We start from the raw sequence: 17,330 nt of genomic DNA, 5'->3' as shown, positions 1-17,330 counted from the left end.
TCTGAGTATGATCAAAACACTGAGCTAATCTTCTTCCCGGGAATCATTTACGTGTGTACAGTGCACTGTAAAGCTAGAGATGAAAGCCAAGTCTGTCTTTAATTGGGAAAGAAGACGATTGCTTCTTGTTTGACTTTATACATAAATTCAGTAAGTGTCTGATTTGTTCGTTTATTTATTCACTCAGGAAATATTTACTGAACACTACTGTGTGCTGGGTGCTGTTCTAGGCCCAGTTGGAAGCAAAGCAGCCAGGGTCTCTGTTTCCAGGGAGAGCACAAGTGACCTACCATAAAGAGGCAGACAAATGAACTAGCTAGATTATTACAGATTGTGCTATGAAAAAGAGCCGAACAAGGTAATTTGACGAATCTGATGGAAGGGAGTTAAGGGATGAACCTGGAAGAAAGTGATCAAAGAAGCCTGTCGGAGGAGAGGATATCAGAGCTGAAAATGGAATGGCAAGATGGAGGTGGCTTAGGAAGATCTGTGGCAAGAACATTCCAGGCAGCAGGGCCAGCAGGTGCAAAGGCCCTGGGGCTGGGGGCAGTGAGGGAAGGGACTGAGTCTGCTGTATTGGAAGGAGATTTTACAAATGTGGCTGGAGCAGAGCGACAGCAGATCATTGATGGTGTTCACAATTGAAGCTGGATCAGAACAAAGGTTTTGAAATGTGATCTCAAAAGAGGAGAGCTTAAGATCATATATCATATTCCAGGAGTCTGCAAGCTTTCTTCTGTAAAAGACCAGGTGGTAAATATTTCAGGCTTTGTGGGCCATGTGATCTCTGTCAGAAAAACCCAACTCTGCTGTCAGAGCACAAAATGCAAACTAATGAGCATGCCTGTGTTCCAATAAAACTTCATTTGCAAGAACCGGCATAGAGCCAGATTTGGAGGTGGGCCTCAGTTTGTCACATAATGTCTTAGGCGTTACTGGGTGTAAGGTATTAGATGCTACAACTCAGACTCGCCCGTGCAATCCTAGATCTTATACTTAGTGATATCAGTGTGTAGAGCTGCCCTGGACTTTTCCACCAAAGTCATCCTAATAGCAGAGTAGACTGAACGCTTATCCCCAGGAGATCTGGAGGGTGTAGGAGACATAACACCGCTTTGAGGCTTCCTGGTTTGCTTAAGAAAAAATGTGAATTTTACATTCTACTCCATAATAAATTCATTTGTTTTAGTGTAAAAGTTACTTTTCCCAGAATTTTTGAGAGGGCCAGAATTGGCCCTCTAAGCCAATGAACGTTTTGGGTTTTTTTAATTGATAATAGTATAATTTATGGGGTTTCTAAACATATGTCACATACTTTATTTACATGATCTCCTTTTGTCCTTAAAATAATTCTGCAAACATGTCACTGTTTCCCTTTTAAAGCTAAATAAATTGAAGTTCAGAGGAATTTGTAGACATTCGTATACCTAAGATTTAGCAGTCTCGGTTTCTGACTCTAAAGCACATGTTTTTTCTTTTCCTCCTTCCTTCCCTTCCTCCTTCCCTCTCTCCTTTCCTTCCATCCTTTTCCGCTTTTGCCATGCTGTAGTCTCTGGTGTTGGCTTGTCAAAAGAAGATGTTTCAGGAGACATTAGAGCACTTATAGCTCCCCGGTGCCCAGGGGACTAAGTTGAGGAGCCCAGGTTTGACAGACAATTGTCTGGAATGCTCAGGCCAAGTGTGCCTCTCCCGCATCATCTCACAGTCTCACGGGAATCTGTACTTTTGAGTCCCCATGTGGGTACCAAACTAATCTTTTCATCATTCCCCAAACAGAGCTGGCTGTCTCTTCATGATTCCAGGTCTTTTCACATGTTCCTATTGAGTAACATGTTAAAGTACTTTTTCAAAAAGACAAGAGATTCCTTTAAACAAGATAGACCTTCATTCCCCCCTTCTGAGAGAGACAGAGGTGAGGGGTCTGAATCTGTGAGCAACGACCTAGGAGGGGACCGTGGAGGCGGCGGGGTCGGTGCAGCTGCCCCAGAATCCTTTCTCTGAGCTTCCTCTTCTACCATTTCCTTAGGGGTGTTTTCTCATGCTGCGTTTTGTTCACACGTTCACTCAGCCAGCTTTTATTCATTCATTCCTCCCTGCCATCACTCATTTGATGTCCGCGTTTAAAACACTTTCTCTGTATTACGCTGCTTGGTATTAGACTACAAACATCCCCTGAATCCCTGAGTTTTTAGAATGTGTAATACATCCCAGCTACTTACGTTTATGTTGAACTCTACTTTGCCACTTGCTACAAACACCAGATTTCTCCTGGGTTTCAGTCTGATGGGTCGTTGGGTGTTTGCCATGCAACAGAGCATGTGGCCTTCACCCGACCTCAAACATCTTTACAGGCCATCTCCCAAACTCCTTTGCCGACCTTTCTGATTGAATATTGGAGTTTATACTTAATTACCTTGTCACTCTCTCATACTGATCATGTTAGCTACATTTTGCAAAATCACCAAGCTTATCTGTGTAACGAGGCTTGTATCGTTAAATCAAGCTGAACTCAATCCTATAGTCATAGCGGTGCCGTCGTGCTTAACTCATGTACAGTGTCTCGTGACAGGTGGATGGTGGTGATGGTGAAGGCACTGGGAGACTGGGTGGTGGTCACAGGCAGTAGTGGAGGTACTGACAGTCACAGGGGTGAGAACGGAGGTGCTGGTCCTGTTGCTACCACTGACAACACTGGTGGGAGGTGACGGAGATTCTGGCGGTGGCCCCAGTGATGGAAGTGGTGATGCGAATGAGTGGTGAGCTGGGATCCCTCGTTGTCTGTCAAACACTTTAGCAACGGCGCTTCCCCCTCTGTTTTCTTGTCTCAGTGTCCACAGCAACATCCTGCAATGACCCTGGGGTCCCCCAGAATGGGAGTCGGAGTGGCGACAGCTGGGAAGCTGGCGACTCCACGGTGTTCCAGTGTGACCCTGGCTACGCACTGCAGGGAAGCGCAGAGATCAGCTGTGTCAAGATCGAGAACAGATTCTTCTGGCAGCCCAGCCCACCAACGTGCATCGGTACAGAGCAGCTGCAGCGTGAGCCCTGCCCTCTATTCCACTTCCTGTGGGCTCCAGACTCCCCACCCCCTTAAGTAGCAGCTGCATCTTGAGCCTGGCCTGGAGAATCTGAGTAGCTGAAAGCTGCAGAAGACTCAAAGCTTACTCTGCTTTGCCTGCATTTGTAGATACACACACACATTCACACACTCACACTCAACACACTCTCCAAAATGGTCCCGAAGATTTCTAAGTCGGGTGTGTCTGTCCCTTCTCTCCTGGCCCAGACTGTATAGCTGGAAGGAGGACCATGGGTGCCCTCAGGCAGTAAGGGTCAGCAGGTTCAGAAATGACCCTTCTGTTACCTAAAGCCCTAGGAGGGCACCCGCAGGCCTGAGTGGAAAGGAAAGACGCTGGCTCTTCCTCTCCTCAAGGAAATGATTGGTTACCCAGGTTTTGGTTCCCTCGATCTGTCCTTAGTCCTTAAACCTCCCCATTTGACAGATGAAGGTGCAGACGTTCTGAGATGTGTCCAAGGTCATGTAGCTCGTAAGGGTTGGGGCCTGAGTAATCAGTCCTGCTCCCTGGCTCCTTGAGGTGGGGAAGAGGAAGGAATTTGAAGGGAGAGGAGGACAGGAAAGAAGGAGAAATAGAAAAAAACATTCCAGGTGCTCGCTCCCACCTGGCTCTTTTTCCCAGACAAAATACTGAAGGCCGTTCTCTCCTGGGTCAGTGATGGATATTAGAAGAGACTGATGGTCATGGGGTCCTTACTGTGTGCAGCCCTGTCCTGATCACATACTTACACAGCCTCACTTAACTTCCCTACAGCTCTCTGTAAAGAGCACCATCCCCTCCTTTTACAGTGGAGGAAACTGAAGCTTAGGCCACTTCGGAAATCTCACCTCAAATCACAGAGCCAAGATACGGCAGAGCCGAGGTTTACACCCACATCAGTCTGAATGCAAAGCCTTTTGATCTCCTACCTCCCACACTGACTCCCACGCTGGAGACGGGCTCAGGGCACTTCCCAAGACCTAGCCCTCCCTAGTGGCGCGGCGATGCCCCAGACCTCTTTGCATGCAGGCTCAGTGGGAGGCGCTGTGTGGGCATCTGAGGACTGGCCTTTGCTGGTCATGCTCTGAGGCCTGGCATTGAAGGTGAGACACCGAGTCCTGTCCCTTGGTGGGGATGAGGAGTCACGTGGGTATGTGTGGGAGGAGCTTGGTGTTGTATGGAGGCCAGGAAGGTAAGACTGGGGTTTTCAACTGCGTGTTGTGATACGTTGAAAGAGTATGGGATATAAGAGACTGGATCAAGGCTTAGTTCCTGGCTCTGCCATTTACTAGTTCAGTGGCCTTGGGGAAATTGCTTCAACTCTCTGACCCTCAGTTTCCTCATCTGTAAAGTGAAGGTAAATATGCTTCCCTCGTGGCTTTGTGGGGTGAGGGCACAACTAACCCTAATCTCAAGAGATGCTAATTTCTCTCCGGATTCCCTCCTTTCTTCCTCTTTTCCTCCTTCCTTCCCTTCTTTGTTTCCTTCTTTCAAGTGTTTGGACTCATTTCCCTTCCCTGAACCAGAATTCCATCTGGTCAAGGGCATTCTAGTGAGGCCCGGGGCTGGGGAGTCAGAGGACCTCTGAGGCTCCTTCCAGACTCAGCGTTCTCCAAGGGTGTGCTGATCTTAACAGACAAGCAGGTCTGACACAGACTGTCCCAGGCAGAAGAGGAGGGCTGCACTCCGTTAAGCTGCCAAGAGCAGTAAATGTGCAGCCAGCAGGGCAAAGAGGTTAATTCAGCTTTCATTACCCGGTCTTCCGCGCTCGGCGTGAGGGGATGTTCTCAGTCTGGAAATCCCAGTGACAGGCCCCTCATTTCCAGCTCCCGTGGCAGTCTGCCAGGACAGGCCTTGCCGGCCTTCGTACTCCTTCAAAATAGGGAGGAAGCAAAGGAAGATAAGTGTTTACTCAGCGCTATCCCCATGATGGGCCCTGGGCTGGACGCTGCATCTCCATCACCGCGAATGAAATCGCTGTGTGCTAAGTTTAGAGCTCAGCTTCTAGATTCCAGCTGCCTGGGTTTGAGTCTAGCTTCAGCCCAACAAACTGTGTGGCCTTAGACAAATTACTTAATCTCTCTGTGCCTCATCTTCCTCCCCTGTAAAATAGGGGAAGTAATAGTACCTACCTCATAGGGTTGTTCTGAGGGTTGTATAATACCATAAACGCTTAGAACTGTGCCTGTAAACACTGTGTAGGTTAGAGGGCCTTATTGCTATCTTTTTTTTTTAAGTGGATGAGAAAACGGAGGCTCAGAGAGGTGGGTTAGCTTGTCCACACTCACAGCTGGTAGATAGCCATGTCAAAATTTGAAAGCAGGACTGTGTAACATCAAAATTGATGGCCTTTTCACAACTCTCACCCCTCAGTACAGCCTGCCCACTCTTTGGCCATCTGAAACGACCAGCTCCTGTTCCCACTCCCGTCTGGGCAGCGTGGTTTGTAAGGTCAAGCCTGGGCCTGCGGGGCGGAGCCTGCCTTCTGTTTCTAACTCATAGTGGGGGCCAAGGATTGGAAGAGAAACCTGGCTTCTAGTTCCAGCTTGGCGTCCCAGCGCCAGCCCCAACTGAGTACCTGCTGAAAGGATGGGGGGCCACGGGGATGTCACCAAGGCCTCGTTTAGTCTGCTACAGCTCAGTGGCCCTGATACCTGGGCCTAGAAGGGGAAAAGGGGGCTTCATGCCCCTCAACCAGGCCCACCTGAGCAGCGGGACCTGTCTTGTGAGTGAAGCAGCCCAGGAGTCCAGCCATCTTGTCTAGAGAAGGCTCAGTGGAGAAGAAGAGAGTGAGATGCAAGGCAGACCTGACTCAAGGAACCGTCCTCACTCCTAGGAGCTCTTCACCTGGGGCTTCTCCCCCCCAGCCTTGGGGGAGGAACAGTCCTCTCCACCCCCACTGCCACCAAGGATTCCAAGGCAGGACAGAAGAATGGGGAAATGATGGACTTTGGGGCCAGACGGATGTGACTCTGGGCAAGATACTTAACCTCTCTGAGCCTCATTTCCTCCTTTCTAAGTCAGGAAGACTAATGTGTAGCTCATGGGGTTGCCATGGGGTAGAAATGAGATAATGCATGTAAAATGCTGTACGTCGTGTCTGGGGGGTACGTTCATAGGGGCCACTGGAGTGTCTCTGGTACTCAGATTGGAACTTGGGGTATATTTTCCGCAGGGGAAGAAGCACACTTCTTAGGACAAGTCAGGTTTTATGTTCAGCCACAGGAGGGCTTTTATGGCCTGGTTTGAAGGCCTACCATTTTGTAAAGAGCCCCTGTTGGGGGCTGATCCGGCCCGCTATCCACTCCCTGAGTGAAAGCTGCAGCCTGACGCAATAAAGCTCGGCTCTGGGACAAGCAAACGGCCGCTCTTAAGTGCGGTCTTGGACGGACCCTTGGCCCCCACCTCCACTTCCAGTCTTGGATTTTCTGTGGGCTCACTGCGGGCCTTACTCGCCCACCAACCTCCAATGATGACCCGTGGTCTCCAGACCAAGGCCTATTTATAGTCTCGGCCATCTTCTCATGATAACGGCCCCAGCTACCTCCAGCCCCCACTTTATCAAACCCTCATGCGACGGTGCAGTAACCCAGCCGTCTGGGGGAGAGGCGGACTCAGGACCTGGGAGGTGCCCTGGAGGGCTCTGGACGAGCAGTGTGCTCTGTCACCAGCCACCTTCCCCATCCCCGCCTGCTGGAAAGGCCTGTCATTTCAGGAGAGGAGGACCACCATGGACTAACTGGGGGTTTGTAATATCTTCATACAACTGACGAACACATGCTCTCTTGGACAAAAGCCTTTTAGAAAATTGGAAGGTATCTGCAGCCCCAAGCAGGTGCCAAGAGTACTGGCAGTGTAGGAGGCCAGCCAGGCTTGGCAGGCACACAGGATAGTCTTCTGCTCCTCCTGACATCGAGTGCACAGGAATTTGTGGTAAATAGCTGCAAAGCTCGCCTGGAAACTGGACATGAGGCAGTGGAAGGAGACCATATATTTCATGTGTCTAAAAACCGAGTGATGGCTCCAGGTGCTGTCTGACCACTTACAGTATGCCAGATGCTTTAACAGATAGCTCCAAAATCTTTATGACAATCCTGTGAAAGAGGTGTTATCACTGTAATAGAGGAAGGACACTGTGGTCCAGAGAAGTTAGGTAAATTCCCCAAGGTCACACAGCCAGGAAGTAGCAGAGCCAGGTATTTTGTTTTGGTTTTTTAATAATTTATTGAGGTGAAATTCACATCACATAAAATTAACCATGAGCAATGCAGTGGCATTTGTACCTTCCCTATATATATACCTCCTCCATCTCGGTTCCAGGCATCCCCATCACTTCAAGGTAAACCCTCACACCCTTTGCACTCCACCCTCCCCTTGGACCCTAGAGCCAAGTTCTAATTTAGGTCCATCAGACCCAGTCCCTTCTCTGCTGTGCCTTACCGATACCCATGGAAAGGTGACCACATGAAGGGGACAGTCTCACCCTCGTCTTCCTCTCTCCTCAGCTCCCTGCGGGGGAGACCTAACTGGACCATCAGGAGTCATCCTGTCACCAAATTACCCAGAACCCTACCCACCGGGCAAGGAGTGTGACTGGAAGGTGACCGTCTCACCAGACTACGTCATCGCCCTGGTATTTAACATGTATGTACCTTTCCCCTAGTGGGAGATGGAGGGTTCAGAGCAGCTAGGGTTGCAGACCCGGGTCTCCGGGTGAGTATACACAGGTCTGCTGTGAGGAGAGGTCTTCATTCCAGGGGCGGTGACTTAGAAAAGGAGAGACACGGGCACTGATTGAACTGTCTCCTGTGTGCCCAGCACTGTGCTCCGTGCTTTTACACATATTGTTATCTGATTTAAGCCTTGTGCTCATTTAGGAAGTAGCTATTATTCTTTCTTCTTTTTTTAACCTCCAAAGATGCTAAGATTCAGAAAATAGGGCCTTGCCGGGTTCTTTTTCCCCTGCCCTTCTGAATTCTTCTCTGCTCTCACCCAGCTCCCCCATCACCCTCCCAGCCTAGGAACAGCTCAGGTGTCTCTCAGCTGCTCCCCCATCAAGCTTCTGCATCATCTCCCCAGTTTCTTTTAGACAAAAACTCCTCCAAAGAATTGTCTCTGCCTTCCTCACCTTCCTCACCTCCGTGTTCACTCTCAGATCACTGAAATCTGTTTTTTGCCTCCATGGTTCCACTGGAAACCCCTCTGATAAAAGACACCCATGAACTCCTGATTGCCAAACCAAATAGAACTTTCCGTGTTTTACCGGACTGCACCTCTTGGTCACCCCACCCCTCCTTCCCCTGCTTCTCTTCCAGCTTTTGTGGAGTTACTTCCCTCTGGCTCTCCAGCTGCTTCTGTGACCCTGCTTCCAGCCTTTGCCAGGCTCTGTCACCGGCCCCTTCTCTTCTCACCCACGCCTCCTTCCTGAACAAGTTCATCTACTCTGATGACTGCTCTCTCCTCTTGTAAACTCGAGACACCGCCCCCCCCAACCCTCCTGGACTTTCTTCTGGGCTGCAAGCTCCTGTATCCCACTATCAGACATTCTCAGTCTGATGCCTGCAGGCTTCTCAAATACAACACGTACGAAACAGCGTATTGCTTCTCCCCTCAGATGAGCTCTAGTCTGAGAATCGGGGCGTGGCACTATTGCCCACCTTCACTGCTTCTTCCGTGAGTGACCCAGGTGTGGAGACCTCTGCTGCCTCTGCCTCCTCCTCTTTCCCCCTCTTCTCCGTCTTCCCAGCTCCTGTCTTGGTTGTTTGCTATCTAAATTGCTGCTGTCGGCTCCAGACTGGTTCCTCTGCCCCATCTTGCCTTTTGTGCCAGTCTCATCTTTAGCTATCTGCAGAGCGATGTTGTCACTGGAAAATGCTCAAATATGCACCTCGTTGTCCATTTTCACATACGATCATGTACTGCTCAGCAATAAAAAGAAATGCACTACTGACTCGTGCAACAACGTGGGTGACTGTCAAGCACATCAGACTGAGCCAAAGAAGATGGACACACAGGAGCACATAATGAACGATTCCACTCGTACGAAGTTTCAGGATCAACAAAAGGAATCTATAAAACTAAAAATCAGTTCAGTGGTATCTTCTGTTGGGGGGGAGACTGTTTGGGAGGGGGCACCTGGGAACTTTAGGGGCTGGTGGAAATATTCTGGGTCTTGATATACATGTGTCAAAACTGAGGGAGTGGTACACTTAAGAGCTGCTTGCTTCACAGTGTGAAAATTATACCTTGGTTTAAAAACGAAAAAAGAAAGAAGAAAGCATAGAATTTATCTTTGAAGCCTATAATGGCTCCCCTCTTCTCTATAAATTAAGATCCAAATTGTTTGTTTGGGGTTTTTTTTGGGGGGGGGGGTAGTTTGGTCCAGGCTTTTGAGTTTCCCAAGCGATCTGGCCCCTGCCTACCTCTTCACTTGGTTCCCCGCCGTCCTTGCCCCACCCCTTCTAAGCCCTGAGCTCCAGCCAGACTGGCCTGCTCGCAGCTTCCGGCCTGGTTCATGCCTCTGTCACTTTGCTTCTGCTGCTTCTTCCACAGCAACTTCCTCTTCCCTCCTTGTCCAACCGCTAAGGGTCTTTCAATGTCCCGAGACAAGCTTCATTCCCATCCTCCCCGACATACTTTGTGTTGTGTTCCCATCCGCCTATACAGACTTGAGACTACTCTGTCGTCTTCATGCCTGTCACTTCCTTCAGATCCATCACTGTCTTAAAGAAGGGGTGGTGTCTGACACACCCTCGTGTCCTGGGCACTTTGCAGAGCACCCGGCATACTGCGTGTTCTCAGATCCAATCTGATGATTGAAGGAAGGCAGGGGCAGATGGACAGCATTTCAGAAGTAACTGAACCATAATTTGTGACCCAAACTGACTCCCTCCCAAACCCTGCCCTGGTGACCTTTGAAAGAGCAGATGAAGAAGCAGAATTATGGGGGCAGGAAGACCACACCACCCAGCAATGGTGGGGCGACCCTACAGCTGACACCCATGTGAGAAGGTGCTGTGTAGGAGGGAGGCCAGTGCATAATCTGGCTCCACCTCCAATGCCCCCAGACCCCCATCCTGCCAGCCCTGCCTACTTTGTCCTAGCTATTTCATGGCCTCCTCTCTCCGCCATGTGTCTTAGCTAAAGGGTAGAACCGCCGTTTTGTTCTCAGTCCAACCAAACGGAGTATGTGAGTGTCCCAGCCCATGGCTGGGCTGCGAACGAGTTAGCATCGGAACTCTGTTCTCCACAGACTCATCTGCTTCTGTTGTTTCCATCTTCGCACCTTTGTTGGTATCATTGCCTTTGTCGGGTGTATCCCTAAGAGTGGAGTTGCTGCATCATAGGGCAGGCGTGTGTTCAGGTCTAGTAAACACTGCAGAACAGCTTTCCAATTTACACTCCCCACAGCGGGTGTGAGCGTTCCAGTGGCTCCGCACTCTTGCCAGTCCTTGGTATTTCCCGTCACTTTCACTCTAGCCGTTCCAAGGAGATGAGTTACACTCAAGAACTCTAATATTCAATGAGCTAAACTGAGACAGTTTTTTAATGGATTTTTTTCCTAGACTAGGGTCAGGATAGCTAAGCAGGAAGCACCAACATGGGTGCAGGGGTGGAGTGGTAGGAGGTCCTAAAGAGAACTGAGAACTGGCGGGGGCATAAAGGAAGGAAGCTAGGGTCCTCCGTGAGAACAGCCCCCTCCCAGCCTGGGAATGGGTCCCCGCAGGGGGTCTTTCCCATCAGAGAAGGAGGTGCAGCAGAGCACGGTATAAAGAACCTCAGTGGCAGGTGAGAGACCTGGGTTCCGGGCCTGCTCTGGCTTATCCCGCAGTGTGCAGAGCTGATAACTAACTTCCCTTCTGTGCGCAGTCTAGTGAATGTGGACAACAATATTGTGGTAGAATCATCCAACTTGCTAATAGACTAGATCTTAATTATTCCAACCACTGAGAAGAAATGGTAATTATGTGATGTGCTAGGGGTGCTAATTATTCCTACAGTGGCAATCCTATCACAATGTATAAATGTATCCAATCAACATGTTGTACACCTCAAATTTACACACCATGTCAAATAGATTTCAATTAAAAAATTTTTTTTTAAAGAGGGTGTTAAGTTTTCAGTTCCAGCCTTCTGGACACTGACTGGCTCCACTGCCCGAGCCTGCCTTATCCATCTTCCCTCCCTACTGGGTGGTCATGGGGACTGCATCCTCTCCCTCCCCACCGGGAAGTCTTGGGGGCTGGGTGCCAGTGGGAGGGAGGGTCTGCTGTCTGGGAGGCCCGGCCTTTGGTTGAGCCTGAGGCCCAGTACCAGCCTTTATTTGACCTTAGTGGGGTGGGGGCGGGATGTTTTTGTTCCCCAGCTTTAACTTGGAGCCTGGCTATGACTTCCTCCATATCTACGACGGACGGGACTCTCTCAGCCCTCTCATAGGAAGCTTCTACGGCTCCCAGCTCCCAGGCCGCATTGAGAGCAGCAGCAACAGCCTATTCCTGGCCTTCCGCAGCGACGCTTCCGTGAGCAACGCCGGCTTCGTCATCGACTACACAGGTAAGGTCCCCGGTGGCGACGATGACCAAAGGCAGGGCCAGCCAGACCTGGTAGAGGGGAAGGCGTTGTGACATGAGGGGAGCATGGGACTGGATCACAGGGAGCCCACGCCAATCCTGACACCGCTGCCACCTGCGAGCACCTGGCTTCCTGCGGCCCTCTGGGTAGCTGGGTCCCTCACCCCCAGGTACCCCGGGCCTGGAAGGACAGGGGCCAGTGTTCTTCTCACACCTCATTTCTGTGTCCACATCACTATTCTTCACTGCCTTTTCTGTGAGCCTCATTCCTAGCCCTTCTCCAGTCTTGTAAGCTCAGCCTGCACGATCAGCTAACATCTCCCCTGCATTTGCTGAGGCCTCTGATACGAGGCCCAATCTTCCTCTGTACCCCAAAGCCTCCCACCTCCTGGATAGCTTCACCACTCAGGTGGAAGCCCACCCAGCTCCTGAGGTCACAGTGCCTGGACCTCTGTCCCAAGGACACTCCTTGGCCATCCTCTGGCACTTTGTCACAGACTGCACACTTTCTGAGACTTCCTGATCACGTTTTCTCATCCCTCCAGCTGTCCCATTCTTTTAGTCTCATTCCACTTTTAGATGAATGAAGGCCAGCTGAATCGTGCAGGGGTCAAGAGCAGGGGTCAGCAAATTTTTTCTTAAAGAACCAGACAGTAAATATTTAGGCTTGTAACCCATGCAATCTCTAACACAGTTACTCAGCACTGCTATTACAGCACAAAAACAGCCAAAGACAAAACATAAAGGAATGGGCGTGGCTGTGTTCCAATAAAAATCTGCTTACGAAAACAGGCCGTGGTCTCTACCCCGTCTAGAGCATAGACTGTCAGACCAGCTGGGTGCAGGGCCCATGTTTACTACTTAACGGTTGTGTGGCCTTGAGCATCTTATTTAACCTCTCAAAAAATCCATTTCTTCGTCTATCAAATGATGGCAGACTAATTCCTACAGAAGCAGCATCAGTGAGTCCAGGAATAAAGGCCTTGATCTGCGGCCTGGGCATTCCAGACATTCTCTAATGGTCAGGTCGTAGCAGCTCCAAGAAGAGTCCACACTCCACTTCGTTCTACTCTCTTATCCTCTTTTTGACTTCTTCTTCTCTGATGATCCCAGGCCCCATAAGCCAACTCCGAGCTCCATGCTTTGCTTGATTTGTGAGCTTGGCGAGTTATTATCCCCGGGAACCCATTTCTCCATCTATAAAATGGTGGTAATAATAGTTTTGTTGCAGAAGATTAAAATTAAAAGATATTTTATACACAGAAATGACACAGATGAGGACGATGCCCAGTGTGTACTAAACACTGTAGATATTCTGGAGATGATCGATTTTGTTACTGCTCCTGCAGCCCAAGTTCACCCAGGCCTCGTCAGCCTGTGTGTACAAACGGGGTTACATTACCAGTTAAAATTAAGAAGTTCCTGGCTCGTGTCCCCCACTCGCATAATGCAGGACCTCAGCAACCTTGTGAAGTGTCCCTTAATTAAATATGTGTGGCAACTCCCGGGAATATGTCACATGAGCTCACAAATAATCCCAATCCTAATTATAGTTCACTTAGCATCTGCCAACAGCCAGCACCGTCCTAAGCATTTTGCATCCATCATCACATCAAAATCCTCGTGACTCTTGATTGCCTGCTATTTATCAGATACCATTATAGAAGATGCTCGGTGTACAAGTTAAGGAATGTTTTGCCCACGATCATCTTTCCTCGTGAGGTTGGCCTGGGAAATGGATACTTTGCCATCTTTTCTTTCGACAGACACCCACCGTTCAGTAAACCTCCTGTACTCAGTCTCCACATGCTGATATCAACAAACTCGATCACATGTTGTGGAACCCAACAGAGGGCATGACTTAGACTCAGCCCGGGACCCCCATCACTCCACCCACCGCCATCCCCACGCCATGTCGTCGTCATCGTCATCGTCATCGTCATCATCATCATCATTCTTATTATTCATCTCTTTAATCACTCTCTCATCCGTACCCTCAATTTTCCTGTCCCCTGATTGCTCAACTGCACAAACCTAGCAAAACTGCCCCTTCTATTAAATTCACACTCAAGTGGCTGAGCACAGCCAGAAGTCACATAAACATGGCACTTGGAGCCCCTACAAGTGATATCTTTTACCTCCAGCCAAGGCTTAGCAGCAACCAGAGCCACATCTGACTCGTCCCACCTGGGTTTTCTACTTGGTGGAGATTCCAAAATTTTCACCCCAAATGTCACCACTTTCAGCCTTCTTACAAGATGATTGCATTTCACCATCCCTGGATACAGTAGCTGCTGGGCAGAAATTTCCTCAGCTTCCTCCCAGTCACCTTGTTCATGGCAGCCTGGCTGTGACCACCTCACCCCCAGATCTTCACGAATCCACGTGCTGGAGCCATACTTCCAGGTCCTGTTCCCCAAAGAAGCCCCTTGCACTGTCAGCTGTTGACCCAAGACCATCTCTAGAGGGGTCCTCAGATCTAAAACACAACCCCAGGGAATAAGGCCATCTGAGCCAGCCAAGCAGCTGAAGGAGGCCAGTTGCTGGGGAGAAGGAATAGGGGGGCACAGCCCAGCCATGCACCCTCCACCTCCTTATGAGGGTGCACGGTGCAAGTACCAAGAGAAATGTGTCTGTTGGGGTGAGAGATACCTGGTGAGACCTGGAGCTGCCTTCCTGCCTTCTCAGTTTGCACACCTCCTAACATGAGTCACCCCTCTACTCTGTCCCCAGCCTCTGGTCAGGCAGCCCATTTGGTGGAACCCAGGAACACCCTGTCTTTCCCCATGGTTTCCTTCTCTGTATCTCAGGATCCCTGGATTCCTGGAATAGGTCTCCCCTACTACCAGATCCCAGGACCTTGACAGTATCCCCCTTTGTTCAGTGTCTATGTAGGGGAGACCACCACCACTTACTACCTATATGGCCTTAAACAAGTTGCTTAACTTCTCTCAGCAACACTTCCTCATCTGTCGAAGAGGGGCAGTGACACTGTATGGAGGGGTTGTGAGGACTGGTAAATGAGCACAGCACCTACCAGGGCCCCAGTGCCCGGAGGCCGCTGACACATGCTTTGTTTCACCCTCTTTCATTTCATTGCCTTTTTTCACGTGTGATGGATGTTTCATCTGATCTGACCTTGTTAGGAAGGGAAAACCTCTCTTTGTGGGGCTAGGCTGATAGAATGAACTACACATTCATTTCTGTCTATGGGAGATAGAAAGTGCAAATATGATATTTTGTACACATATCTATGTGGGCGTGGGGGTTATGTATAACATGAGAATTTGTGATATGTACGGATGTGTGTCCTATATACCTCTCCAGTCCATGGCAAAGAACTGAGACACTACACTCTGTGAGTCTGTGGAACACCTTAGATTGAGAAGTTGCCCACTGAGGACTTGCACATGGAGACAGGCCTGGATTCTTAGGAAGAGAGTAATTGGCCTCGTCTATCTGGAAGCCATCTTCTGTCCAAAGGCAGAATCCTGTCTTTTGAGAGATCCAGGGTTCCACTAATGCTGAGCTTCTGGGTCTCCTAGGAGCTGTGGCTTCAGGGTTCTGCTTTGGGAGGTGAGAGGACCCACCTGGAGAGATTTTGCCAGACCCCGCTGGGCTGAGCCCAGTGAAAACCTCCTCTGACCCAGGTCAGCCCTCCTCTGATCCAGGGCAGGCAGACCAGGAGCCTTTCCCCATTTCCTGCCAACTTGCCAAGGAGGAAGCAGAAACAGTTTGGTTGCATCTTAGTGAGGGATCATTTAGTTCAAATCAAGAAACTCACTCAGACCAATGTAAGCAGAAAAGGGGGTAATTTATTATAAAAATGTGAAAAACAGAAACACTCAAACCAACTTGAGACAAAAAGGAGTCTTTATTATAAGAAAACAACTAACAGCCAAGCTGGTTCAAACTGAAAAGCATTCTGTATTTTAACCATACAGATGATAAAAACTCACTCTAACTTAACACCAGAAAGAATATCTTTTTTATTTTAATATTTTTATTCTTTTTTTTTTATGAAACATAGTCAACTTACAACCTTAGTTTCAGGTGTGCAGTAAAGTGATTCAGTTATACATATACACATATATTTTTTTCAGTTTCTTTTCCATTATGGCCATCACAAGAAATTGAATATATGAATACATTTTTAGAACATGAGAGTCCAAGGGCAGGAAGCATGACCTCCCAAGGGGATTACAATCAGGTTGGGAGAACTGGAGGTTGAAATTCTCCTCCTCCATCTCCAGGACCGCTTGGTCTCTGCCCTGCCCCTCTCTGAGTCCTGGCTACATTCTCCTCCCTCTGCAGACCAATTTTCATTGTTTCTCCATTCTCCTAGGACAAGTAGGGCTGCCTCAGTCTTGGCTTCGAATCACTTCCCAGTTTGTATCCCAGTTCCAAATCCCAGAGGACCATCAGATTGACCAGGCTTAAGTCAGGTGTCCACTGAGCAGTGCTATGGAATTAGGCTTTTGCATAAAGGGCAAGGGCAGATCAGGCATTTTTATTCATTGGTTAATTGATTAATATTTACTGAGTACCTGCTATGGACCAGACACTGTTACAGAGCCTGAAAACAGAACAGGGAACAAAACAGTGTCCCAGCCTCCATGGAGTTCACATCCTAGACTGACAGGCATTTCTACCATAGATGGGATTTTGGAGGCCCACCTAATCGTAAGGCAAAGATGGGTCGGTTTGTAGGTGTCTTGGTTCAGTCGCCCCTGGAAGGTGGCTGTACTGTCTTAGTCATCTTTGGGCAGGCCTGCTAAGAGCTGATTCTGAATGCAATCCTGTCAATTGTGGATTTCTCTTAGACCATGCTCTGGGGCACTTCTCATCGGAATTCAGCCTCCGGGGTAGTTTTGCCCTCTGCTAGAAGGGTGCAAAGGGGATGAGGAGGATCCTGTCCTTTGAACACAATTATTAAAAATGAGTCCCAGGGAGGTTTATTATGTTTTCCCAGGCCAGAGAAATCAGCAGAATGCAAGGCCAGTGAGGGATGGGGACCTTTATTCACATCTTCCCGCAGGTGTGGTGGCCTCCTGGGCAGGGACAGGCTAGGACATCCAAGCACCTGTGTAGGAATCATTCATTTATCCAAAAAGTGCTTACTGAGCTCCTACTTCATGCCACGGCCTGTGCTGGATGTGGAGGGTGCAGCAGTGAGCAAAAGGGTCATGGTCCCACCCCTTAGGTAACATAAAGGTAAGGAGAGAAACAGACAGTAAATAAGTAGACAAGCAAGAAGCAAGAAGCATGAGAAGATAGGAAAGAACCAACTACTCTGAGGAAGAGGAATGGGGCGCCCCCTTCAGGATGGTAGTTGCTGAAAGTGAAGGCCTTACCGAGCAGGTAATGTGAACAGAGACCTAGAGGTTGAGAGGAAGCCCCCTGTGTAAGAGCAGGAGTGGGAAGGGCTTCAGACAGAGGGATGAAGAGTTCAGAGCAGGTGTTAGACAATCTGAAATAACCCAGGAAAGGCAAAAGTGAGTCAACTTTTACCAAAAGGTGCTAAAAAGTACCTGTTTTCTCTTTCAAGCCCTTGGAAATAACCCTGTGGGCTAAGGAGTCATCACCAGATTTCCCCATCTGCTCCCCGCCACCATCACCACCGCCACCACTCATCTCTGCCATGGTCTTTCCTTCAACATTCAAAATGGAAACCTCGTCATTGACACTGATTTCAAAAGTCACA

General features: G+C 49.2%; 1 protein-coding gene across 1 annotated transcript in view; it reads left to right on the top strand.

Annotated features, from left to right (window-relative positions):
* CSMD2 (CUB and Sushi multiple domains 2) overlaps positions 1-17,330 on the top strand; it is a 473,825-nt gene that overhangs the window by 331,933 nt on the left and 124,562 nt on the right. The window contains 3 exon segments of the mRNA XM_032495868.1: positions 2,829-3,020; positions 7,562-7,700; positions 11,422-11,609. Coding sequence (XP_032351759.1) covers positions 2,829-3,020; positions 7,562-7,700; positions 11,422-11,609 — 519 coding nt within the window.

Source organism: Camelus ferus, chromosome 13 (genome assembly GCF_009834535.1).
Source record: "Camelus ferus isolate YT-003-E chromosome 13, BCGSAC_Cfer_1.0, whole genome shotgun sequence".
NCBI lineage: Eukaryota > Metazoa > Chordata > Mammalia > Artiodactyla > Camelidae > Camelus > Camelus ferus.
The sequence above is the reverse complement of the archived record's forward strand: the minus strand, read 5'-3'. Positions and strand labels throughout refer to the sequence as shown.